The sequence below is a fragment of the Camelus dromedarius genome, chromosome 7 (genome assembly GCF_036321535.1).
Source record: "Camelus dromedarius isolate mCamDro1 chromosome 7, mCamDro1.pat, whole genome shotgun sequence".
In the NCBI taxonomy this organism is placed as follows: Eukaryota; Metazoa; Chordata; class Mammalia; order Artiodactyla; family Camelidae; genus Camelus; species Camelus dromedarius.
The window spans coordinates 48252285-48264766 of NC_087442.1; the positions used below are offsets into that span (position 1 = coordinate 48252285).

Here is a 12482-nt window from a genome sequence, read left to right on the forward strand (position 1 = left end):
AGGGCTTTTCCTAAGGAGCTTTAAGGGAATACTTTTTGTGACCGCACTTCAGTCCGAGTAGGTTTGTTTACTTAACATAATAAATGACATGTTGACAATAAAGGCTCTATTTATTAGAAAAGGCTCTTGGCTTTCTGGTGTGATTGCTGCAGCCCCAGCTGGCAGCACATGGGCTCTTTTCAAAGCCAAATTCATTATGGGCTAAGATTAGTGTAGATGCAAGCGATGAGGGAAACAAAACTCTAGAGAAAGATTATTTTTCTGTGCAATCTCTCTACAACCTGGAATTATTCTTATTGGTTGGAGGGGAGATTAGAAATAATAGTAGCAGTATGTTCTCAGTCAAGACGCAATTTCAAGCTTTATTTCTAATGCATATGTAATACCTTCTACCTGAACAAAACAGGGTGCTGATTTTGGGGTTCTGAAGAACTTTTGTCTTTGAACACAGCTTTCACATGTTTCTCCCACTCATGTATCATCTTTTAATTTAAAATTATTTTCATGTTCACTGGCTTATTTAATCTCATACAACTCTTGATGCCAGTATTATTATCTTCATTTTACAGATAAGGAAACTGAGGCTCAGGGAAATTTTGTAAGAGGGCTGATATTTCTTAGCTACTAGGGTCAAGTGAATGTTTTAAGCCAAGGTTCTCAAACTGCAAGTTCCATACCCTTTCCATTGTGCCACCTTTATAATCATTCACCCCTAAATTATATTTATTATCAGAATGAAAAGTACCAGGAAGGAATGGCCCTTTTGAACTGAAGTACTTTGCAGAAGCAGATCATTGCTACTTAGAATTTTTTGGCTTGACCTGAAACATGAAAGTAAATATTGGTTTGACATGAGGAAGGTATAACTGGAAGCAAATTTGGGTTATAGAGGATAATTATGGCTTCATAGACTTGTCTCTATGGATCTATGTCTCTAACGGTGAAATGGACTCTACATAGAAAACTATTCTTGACTCACTGAGGCCTCTCTAGAAAATCTGTTAGGATACTTTCATGGAGGTACACAGCTTGGGAATTTAGCTGGGAAGTTGAGATGGGAGAGCTGGCAATTTTGCCAAACGATGGCAAATATACTCAGGTGGTTTTATAGAGTGCCATTTCTGAGAGATTGAAAACATTTAAGCAGTGAGTTTTTCTTTAGGATAGTTGATTATGGGCCCTCTTGAGGAACATGATTCTCTACAGATACTCTTCAGTGCTTTGGTTATTAAACTTTTGTTTACCTGGTGTTTGGTCCACATAATGTTCCTTGAGAGCACATGAGGTTTTACACCGATCAAATATAGCTTGAGACAGATTGTGAGGGTGAAGGCATTGCACACAATTCCTGTAAGGACAAACAGAAGTGAAAACATTTAATTTTTAAAAAGATTGTAGCCTGTAATATTTTTTACAAGAAATAAAATAACAAAATGGGGTATTACTTTAGGAAGGCAGACTTTTAAAACTGGGAAGGAAAGCTATGACATTTATTTGTAATCTTGCTGAATTTAATACCATGGCAAAGTTGCATTCTAACTAAATTATTTTAATAATGTATAAAATCAAAATAATGATTTTTCTGTATTGAGAAGGATATCTGTAGGAAATGAATGATATTCTGACTTCAAAAATAACTAGCACAGATGTTTTAGAAGATAAATATTGTGATACTAGTAGAAAAATTTAGCGATGAATATAAAGTTCAAATTTTGACTGGGTTCATTCAAAATACCTCCATTGTTGTTCCAAGTGAGTTACATAACCAACTATGCATAATTTTTAAAATTTTACTTGAGCTACCAATCTGAGAAAGTGAATGTCTTAAAAATTTGAATAAAATAAATTGGAAGGCAAAGTGATATTTAGAGTAGTGGTCTTTGAGCAGGACTTAAATTATTATTGGAAAATTAATTCTTAGCATAAAACAATAATGCCATCCTCACTTATATCCATCACTTCTTTCTAGAATGGTTCATAGCCACCACTTTTTATCTTTAAAAGAATAAAAAAAAAAAATAACAACAGTTGACGTTTATCCTATGATTACTATACACCAAATATAAAGGTTTAGGGTTTTTTTTTTTTGCATGAACATCTAATTTAATTACTTTACAGAATTATAGCAAGGTATTATTATTATTATTATCCTTATATTCAATATCATGAAACTGAGGCACAGAGAATTTAAAAAATTTGCCCTAGATCAAACAGCTAATAAATAGTAAGCTGAGCAGCAGGCAGCACCTAAACCATCACATTGTATATCATAAACTTACAGGAGGTTATATGTCAAGTATATCTCATTAAAGCTGGGGGAAAAACCCAATAAACTTATTTATAAATGCTGAATGTTACTCTTTAAAAAAAAACCTATTTCAAAAAAGCTAAGGTTATAATGGTTATTATATGTTTGGAATCAGAAAACACATACCAGTTTTCATTGCAGGCTGTGTGACATGTGGGACAGTGTTCACAGAAGCGGCCAATACTTCTGGGATCGGTGCACTCACATCTGCCACATACACATGTGCCTCTTCCACTACACACTTGGCCCTTTGGATTGACACAGTACTGGGCGGATGCTGATGGACACTGGCACCGATCCCCTTCCCAGCCCCTGAAGCACTGGCATTTACCTGCTTCACAATCTCCATGCCCTGCAAACAAAGACACTCCAAGACCTAAGTTATTGAGGTCACTGACTTTGTGAAGCATTTCCAAACATGAATTCCCCTTCCATCTCCATGGAAACATACTGACAGTCAAGTGAATGGAAACAGCATCATTTTCCATTTGTCTGACATAAACAATGCCAGGAGTTAGGAGTGTCTATTTTCAAAGCTGTTCTATTGTAGATAATCTCCTGATATTAATCTGTTGTGCTGACAATTGTGAATTCTGCCCTGCTGCAGCTACTGCCAACTACTTGAAGGTCACTATACAGTCAGTTTTACATTAAAAACAAACAAATATAAAGAAGCTACAGAAGCTGAAGTAATGTTGATTGTCTGATTTGAAATTTGAAAAACAGGAGTGTTTGATGAATAGCTTCCATAATTTACTCTTAGTCGCTCGTTATTGCTGCAGGCCTGGGATAACTTTGAAGGTCCATGGGGCATATCTTTCTAGTGTTTCAGTTCTGCTAGTGCGATGTTTAAAGATAAGGTCTTTGTGGAAGTTGGAGTAATCCTTTCACATTTTTGGGTCATTGTTTAGCAGGTTAGTATTAAAAGCATGTATTCAAGTATGCTGTGAGCTATTATTAGGTGGTAAATGAGAGAAAACAAAAGAGAAAGCAAAGTGGTACGTGTATGCATGTTGGAGTTGAGGAAGAATAGTGGTTATCTGTAGTTAAATGGATTTTATCCTGCAGGAAGTATGGAAAATTTAATATGCTAATGTGAACTAGAAATATTCAACAGAGGATACATTTTACAGGGTTATATAATGTTTTTCAAGTTTATTTGGCCACAGACTTTTCTTCTCTTCCTTCTTCGCTTCCAGGTTTCCTCCCTCTTTCTCTTTATTGTGGCGCACCTCAAAGGGTAACTGTTCCATGGCATCTACTGTTGGATCAGCTCAGTTTGCTAAGTGTAAAACTAATGAACTCCAGATGAAACAAATGCTTGCCAGACTTGGTTCCCCATATATGGGCTGTACACCTAATCCTAGCCAGCAGACCTGTGAACATGTGTTTTGATTCTCAAAGGAGACTAGCAAAGAAAATGGTTGTCAGTCAACAGTTTGCACTTACATCCTATATACAAATAATTCAAATCAGATTCTCAACTCCCTGTGAGTCAGTAGTATCATAGTCACATAGAAAGAGCAGTACATTGATTTTTGATATTTTACTATAAACAGACTGAGAATCTCAATGTATTTGAAACTTCTTTGACAGCTGTAGGAAATGATAATCTCAGAATTCTTTCTCTTCCCTGTCCCAAACAGGATTAATACTAATAATTAGATGACATTTGAAGGTTTGTTCTAAAATCATCTATAATCCATTCTATCCAGGATACCAGGTACAGCTGAATAAACATTTGGAATATAAAATATTATGTCTATTTAATATAATAAAAAGGAAATTTGCCACCACATATTTGTGGTGTAGGCCAAAATTTTAATTTACACAAGTGTAAAAATTTATTTTTTATAGGCTTGTACAAACTTTCCATATACTTATGACAATGAAATACTGCATTTCATCAGTGATTTAATTAATATTTGTTTACCAAAACACAAACATTAAAAAGATGTTTTAACAATAAGTGGATTTAGCGTACTGACAGAAAAATTAATTCATTGAACATTTTTTGTACTAATTTTCAAATGTTGCATCTATTTTCTAGAATATACCCTCTAGGTGGCAGTAAACTGAATTAGCCAACAAGTGCTTTTGATATTTTTATTTTAAATTATTTCATTTTTAAATTTAGTCTGTGTGTAGCCTCGAGGACTAATCTAAATTTCTTATGAAACCAGTATTTTCTTGAAGAATACTGTCCTTTGAAAATGCTGTTGCTGGTGCTGTTTCAAAAATAAACTGCAGGAGTTTAAACTACTACAGATTTACAGTGCTGTCTCTAATAATGCATTAAGAATTTTACAATGAATGAAAAGTAAATTTTTATCACTCACTATCCCCTGAGCAAGATGGAGGGAGTGACCACTTATTAGAATGACTCATCCTTCTAGAAGAATACCCAGATAATAGAAAATCTGTCAGACGTTATCAGTAATTTCCTTTTCTGGTGTATGTCTTTACAAGGTCAAGGCATACTTGAAAAATAACAGTTTTTGGTTTTAATTTTTAAGTATGTCCTGTACAAAATAATTTAAAATGTAAGTATCAGAATCATGTGCTACAAATCTGTGGCTATGCCCTAATTTCACAGACTTTGAAAGTTTAAATATTAAATTCAGATTGAGGGTTGGTAATTATAAAGATGTTATTTAAATATATTTTAACATATATGCTAGTTCAGTATGTAACTATATAAATAACTGTATGTACGTATTTATACTCACCAGCACACAGATTTCCATGGTGATATGGACAAGAAAAGTCATCCTTTTCACAGTATTTTCCATATACTTTTCCAAGCTTAATTTTGTGACATAAACATTTCCCACAAATACAAACTCCTCTTCCACTGCAAACAGGTTGATCCTTGTGTGACTTGCAACTTTCAGAAGGAAATTGATCTTCATCAAAATGACAGTTATTCTCATCACATTGGAAACACTTGCCATCTAGAAAAGTTTCTTCTACACACTTTCTTTTAGGTCCTCTGCTGTCATCACACTGGCAGCTGCAGTTTCTGTGTATATGAAGTTTAGTGGTTTCATTGAAACCAATAGGTTTGATTATTGCATAGCTTTTTCCTCCTGTGACATTGCATTTTTCCATTGTAACTGTTACATTGAAAAGAACCTAAATTTGGGTAGGGGGGAGAAAATATGTTTGTGTCTTGATTATTTTTATTACCAATATTATATCTGTTAATGATACTTTGAATTAATAATATACATATTTTAGAAATTAGTATTTACTGATTCTACATGCACTGTCATACATAGACATAACATCCCTTTTTAATTTCATTTATTTATTAATTAGTAAACTGGAGGCAAGACTGTGACTTGCCTATATTGTACCAATAAATAGACATGGGTTCAAGCCTATTTGAAATGTCTACTCTACTTCTGATCATTAATTTTATGTCCTCAATTGATTTCTTAGCAAATCTGAGAGATAACAGACCATTTTTCTGGACTGAGTCCTTACAATATGGAGCTACTGAAAATATTTGGTACTATAGATAGATCAGATAAAGTCATGGGCTCTACTGCTTTAAAGCCCTGAGATAAAAAGTTGTTCAAATGAACAATTTTTCTTTTATTTCTGTTTTTTAGGGGCTCAGGCAAAGTATCAGAGTTAAATTTTAGTTTTTACATGTTAGTGGAGGAAAACATGGGCTTTCCCTGATGTTACTCAAGGGAAAAAGATTTAGGACTCCTACTTTTAGATCTTAATACAAAGTCATACATTTGTCTCAGTGGAAGGTGTTATCCACAACTGAGGATCTGGCCTAGCAGAAATTGGTTTCCCTCACGAAACTACAGAATTTTTTTCTCCTGCCAAATTTTTCTGTTTTCTCTATTTTTTCTTTCTGTACAACACAATTGGCTTAATGTGCTATTTATATTTGTTAACTACCTTATGATCTTCAGGTACTTTGGCAAATAAGATTATATTTTTTCATGTTAGACTGCAGTGTATTACAATTAAAAATATTTTGTGCTAGACTTTTTGGTTGGTATGGACATAAATTAAATAGGAGGTATGGATATATATATATATATATGAATATATATATTACGTATATATGAACAGATATATAGTGAGACCTCTCTCTGTATATATCTATATATATATCTATATGTACCTATGATAGATATAGATATATAGGAATATATAGATATCCACCCCAACCAAAAAGCCTAGCACAAATACACACACACACACAGACACACACACATAGTGATATGAAAGATCTAAATTTAGGCTTATATATATATCCATTCAGAATTAGAATTAATCTCATAATATTAAAAGCAGTACACTTAGTGTGAGACTTGAAATTTTTTTTTAATGTTAAAGATTAACAAATATGTAGGATAATGTGGTCATTGCCAATATTAATAATAGAGCAAGACTTGGAGTTTATGTAATTAAGAGGTCATATGACTCTTTCTGAAAGTCATACTGTTTATACTACTTGGTTGAAAGTGAGAGGAAAAAGGTATGTAGAAAAAGGAAAGGAAAAAGAAAAGTTAAGAAATAAGGAAAATCATTCTGCCAAAACTGATTTTGAAAGAAAGAATTACTTCCAAGAGGGTAACCCTTTCTCAGAAAGTAACATAGCACTATGTTTTGCTTGCACAAAGTTTTCTCTGTATTCAATGGAAATCAAATATTTATTTTGTAAACTCATATATAACGTCTTTTGAACAAAATTCAAGGAGTGACTATGACTATGCAGGAGCCTACAGAATTAGAAACTAATTAATTTCAAATATACAGCTTGTTAGAGCGACTATACTACCTACAGATTCTGAACTTCCCATGAGAGAAAACTATACTCTAACTAAAGAGAAAGGAAGATTCTCTTTAGTCAGTCTTAGAATCTTAGGATTTCTCACCTCTTTCAATAGTTCTTTCTTGTTTTTCTATAGCATGATAGTAAAATAATTAATAGCATCATAGAACCTTGGAGATGGATGGAAGAGGGATTAGAAATTTTCTAGTTAAAGCTATTCATTTAAAAATGAGGCAACTGATGCCTCAAGAGATAAATGACTCACTGAAAATCATTTCATCTTATAAGAATTTCCTTTAAAAGCATATTTCTGTGTGTTTACTCTCTATTGCGCCAATCTTGGGAGAAACTCTATCTCCCCTGGTCCTATTTCCTGATGCTGCTGTAATCTGGGTCTCCCTTTTCCACATTTCATCCATTTTTATTTAAATGATAACACATCTTTATTGTTCTTAACAGATTTCCCTACTTCCTCCTATATCATTATATTGGGACAATACAAGTATATTGGGACAATCACAAAGTGAAAGATATTGTAATTCTTAGCCTTTTTCAACAATTCCATCACTCCCATTCTTTTCTGTAGCTTATTCCCTTCAACTTAACAGTTACTCTGAGAATTTTCAGATTTAAAACAAAAAATTATTATCATCCTCATACATATAGACACTTATTTGAGGAGATGTGCTTTCCTATACTGGCTGTGACACCCTAAGTGTAAAGTTATCATCATTAAATATTTAATATGATACTTATTTTAACTACAGAATTTGAGAGAACAGTCAATGGAGTTACAAGTAGGAACTTTAGGAATAGACAATAAAAGTTACTTTGAAGTGTAAATCAGATTCTTGAGGTCAGTAGTAAGTAAAGTTTTTCAGAACGGTTTGATTTTTTTCTGTGAGAAAACATGCCAAACAACTTAGTTTACTTTAAATGGGAAAAATGTACACTCACGTACTTCATCATTGCTTGTCACATTTCCACATCCGTCTGTGCCTGGCTTTTTGGTCCCATCTGGACAGATGGCAGTAATGTTAAAATAGACACCTTTTACCTGGTTTTCCACCTGAACTCTCACTTCTGAAATGAGTTTCTGCAGAGACGACATTTTTAATTGTATACTATAGCAGTTTCAAATGTAAGCAACTAAACAGTCAAGTTTATCATATCAGCCTGGATTTTATTTTTAACTAAATCAAGGAGTCTGTCTCTCTAATAAAAGGATGAATAAAAACAATGTTACCACATCATGACCCAATTACATTTGAAATATATAAAAATATTGAAGGATTAGATTATCTGCATTTAAATTGCTCTATTTTCCACATATTTCCTTGGCTGCATTTTGATCACAGTGATATTTCTCACTCAGCTTGTTACAAAACTAATCATTTTTAATCCAATAATATTTATATTTTATGATAAAATTTAACTAAAACATTGAGAATACATATATCATCATGGAGAATAAATATTGATAGTTTAAATCTGGAACTTTCTTCTGACATTTACAGATGTTAAAGTAACATTTCAGTTTCAAACACTTTGGACTATCATGAAAGCTAAAATACCTTATTGATACAGAATTGAAAGGTCAATTTTTGTGTTGCCGTTTCTATACTGCAGGTATAATGAATACCTGTCAGAGATAGCCCTATAAATTCTCCACAAATGGCCTAGTTTTTTTGCCAAGTGCCTGGGTCTTGCTTCTGTCAATTAAATTTGTTCCAAATCCTTAATACTGAAGTAGGGCCCCTTACTGGGCAGAAGATCATTCACTCATTTATACAATCATTGAAAAAACATCGATGTAATGCCTGTTATATATCAAGCATTCACTAATTTCTTCCAATCTCTGAATTTCAGAAGTTCTAGCTACATTAAATATATTCTGTAGATCTGTGTATATTTCATCACATAAAACTAAGAGTCTACCACATGCAGAAATCTTTAACTTATACTTGTAAACAAAAGGAAAGGGGAAAGGTGAAGTATATACCTAAAGAAAGGGAATGAATAGCAGGGTATGAAGAAAAAAATTCCCATGGCTTTTAATTATTTACTTGACTAATTTTTCCTCTTCAACTGTATAATCAGTAAAGAGATGTGTGCTTACTGATAAATAATTGATCATGGAATTATGGTAGTAAATCTTTAGAATGAGATAATTCCTCAAATAATTAAATTTTATTTGAATTAGGTAAGACTATATCAGTTTCATTTTTTATCTACCAAAGAATTCATACATTATAACAACTTTAATAATTTCAACAAAAAAATAGAAACTTCTAATGGCATACAAATGGTGTTGATATGGTGATGGTTTAACCGATCAGAAGGAAATGCCTAATATAATGAGTGTTCTTTTTCTCCTTCTGAAGTTAATGCTTCTCTTAAAACCTTCAGCTAGTTACACCAGTGCTTTTCAAGCAGGATATGAAAACAAATATCTAAAATTTTACCCAATTTTGAGATTTAGAAATTAAGCTCCAGACACAATCTTAAACTTCCCTTTTATTATCCAGCAGTACAGAGGCAGAATTTATTTTTTATGATGTATAATTCTTTTTTTATTCATTATAGTTTATTTTTTATTTCTTCATTTCAGCTAAATTACTGTTACTATAGTCTTGATTTTTATATAGTTTTAATTCTAATGGCAGTGCTAATGTAAAGGATAAAAAATAAAATGCAATGACATTCACCATGTACTAAGTTTGTATATAATTTTATAAAAGTCTTAAAAAGGAAATACAAAAAACTACAGGTTAGAAGAAAATATTTATATTCTATTTTCAATGAATTGTGAATGGTTTCTGTTGGACAAAATGACAAAATGAAATTTCAGAAGAATTTTGAAAGTACAGACATACAAAATAACAGCATCCCAACTTAAGGAGATTAATTAGCCAGAGTTTTTATAGATTTTGCTAGTATTTTAAATTGTTTAAGGTTAATCAGGACTGTAATTTAGATAAGTCATCACATACCTATCTTAGTAAAATAAAGAACATGAAACTAAAAGCTGCTATTACCCTTTCCATGGGTGCAGTTTGATGTACAGGAGTTTGTCGACTTATATTCCTTATTTGGGGTAATAAATGGGTTCATACTATGAAAACTAGGGTGACTTCTAATACTGTAAGCTCCTTTCTTATTTTGATTATCCTTGTGAACAAATTATGGATGGGAATGAACTGTGCACGTTTGATTTTCGTTGATAAGAAGGAATGATAAGTCCTAAGTTGGTTTTTTTTTTGTGACAGTGAGAAATGGTGAAATTTCTTGATAACAAATTATCTCTATAGCTATGATTTGGTGAGTCACTGAACATTCGATGAGGAAGGAAATTTAGATACCCTCTAGCTCAACCTGAGTTAGTAAACTGTGTCAGTGAAACACTATTGAGGCACGCAAAGCTGAAATGACTTCCCCAAGTTTTCATAACGAGTTAGTGGTAGAGCAAGGGCTAAACTTTTGTTCCTAATTCCAAATCTAATGTTCTTTCCATCACTCCTCTCAAGATGATAGGGCACTATTTTGTACCTTACAACAGAAATTGGGGTTAAATTTTATTTCAAAAAAGTGTGTACAATAGATACATACCTGATAGGCTTCTACTACCAAATTATTGAGGTTTGCAGCCTTTGATTCTATTTCACCAGCAATGGTGCCAGGCAAGAGGGGTAGAAGATCCTAGAAAACATATCAGTAACATTCACTGAATGACAGTAGCACATAGTAGTTTAGCAATCAACAAATATTAAGAATTCTTATAGTTATCAATAGAGATGAATCATTACATGAATTAAAAAATATAAGACACTGAAAAATATAAGCAACTAAGTAGGGCAGCCAGAAAATATATACCTGAAATGGTAATGTGTAATTATATGTGCATGAGTGTGTGTACATGCACAAGTTAATACTGACCTAAAAACCCAATCAAAATATAGACCAGCATTTCCCAAAGTATCTTCCATGGAACATAGTCCCAAGAGATTTTAAAATGAAAAGGGTTCTCAGGGAAAATAATTTTGATAAGTTCTGCATGTGGTTTCTTCCACATAGAGACTCAAAATACACATCCCTATGATTCAGAAATAATTTAGAATTATTAAATACAGCATTTCCTAACATTTAATTAATTACAAAACTCTTTTCTCATGATATATATGCATCATATTTCTCATATATATATGTATAAGTATTTTGCAGGACTACTTTTATATGGAATGACTTTTAGGACATGTTTTCCAAGACAGGAGAAAAAAATCATAGTCACAAATAGAAGCTTCATAGAGCTGGTGTTCTTGATGGATGGTACATAATAATAATGGAGTAGACTCTAGGTATTACTAGTGAGAAAATGAGAATCAGCAAATGCTTGAAGATTTGCTTAAGTTGTGGATGAAGTAAGAGCAGAGAAGAAACCAGTCTTACTAGAATGAAGATGCACAGTTATACGGAATCAGATTATGAAAAGTCTTGAAATCGATTTATATACTCATTTTTACCATTCACAAGTGTCATTAAGTTCCAGCTGTATGCCACTAAGCCACTACTTAGATACTAACAGTTTGGTATCTCAGGTAATAGGGAAAATGTATCACTTAAAGATTTTTAAAATCCATTCATATAACCTTTATTGAGTACTTATTATATACCCCTTTGGAAATGCTAAATTACTAGGCCACATAGTTTCCATCCTTAAAGATCTTACAGGCATATAAATGACAATTTCAAAAACCAATGTACATCAGCCATAAAAAAGAATGAAATAATGCCATTTGCAGCAACATGGATATACTTAGAGATTATCATATTAAGTGAAGTAAGCCAGACGGAGAAAGACAAATACTACATGATATCATTTATATGTGAAATCTAAAAAAAAAAATACAAATTTTATTTACAAAACTGAAATAAACTTATGGACATAGAAAACAAACTATGGTTACCAAAGGGGAAAGTGGGTGATGGATAAATTAGGAGTTTAGGATTAACAGATAACAGATATCTACTTTATAAAATATATAACAGATAATAGGTATCTGCTGTCTACGTATAGTAGATAAACTACTATATATAAAATATATAAACAATATGGACCTACTGTATAGCACAGGAAAGTATATTCAATTTCTTATAATAAGCTATAACGGAAAAGAATCTGAAAATATATGTATATATATGTAAAAATAAAGAGAAGCAAAGCAAGAGTGAAAATGTAAAGAAAAAAAAACATCAAGTGATAGACATATGCACAGACCTTAATGAGGGGGATACTGAGCAGGTATTTGAAGGCTGGAGTAAACTGTCACAGACTGCTTCCTGGAGGAGGTGATTCATGAGCTGTGTCTTAAA

At 32.4% G+C, this 12482-nt stretch overlaps 1 protein-coding gene across 1 annotated transcript in view; it reads right to left on the reverse strand.

The window, feature by feature from the left end:
* Positions 1 to 12482, reverse strand: part of ITGB8 (integrin subunit beta 8) — an 81842-nt gene that overhangs the window by 7465 nt on the left and 61895 nt on the right. The window contains exons 8-12 of the mRNA XM_010984668.3: positions 10722 to 10811; positions 8074 to 8208; positions 5038 to 5443; positions 2435 to 2660; positions 1245 to 1348 (exon numbers count right to left, since the gene is read on the reverse strand). Of these exons, the coding sequence (XP_010982970.1) occupies positions 1245 to 1348; positions 2435 to 2660; positions 5038 to 5443; positions 8074 to 8208; positions 10722 to 10811 (961 nt within the window). The remainder of the gene's footprint in view (positions 1 to 1244; positions 1349 to 2434; positions 2661 to 5037; positions 5444 to 8073; positions 8209 to 10721; positions 10812 to 12482) is intronic.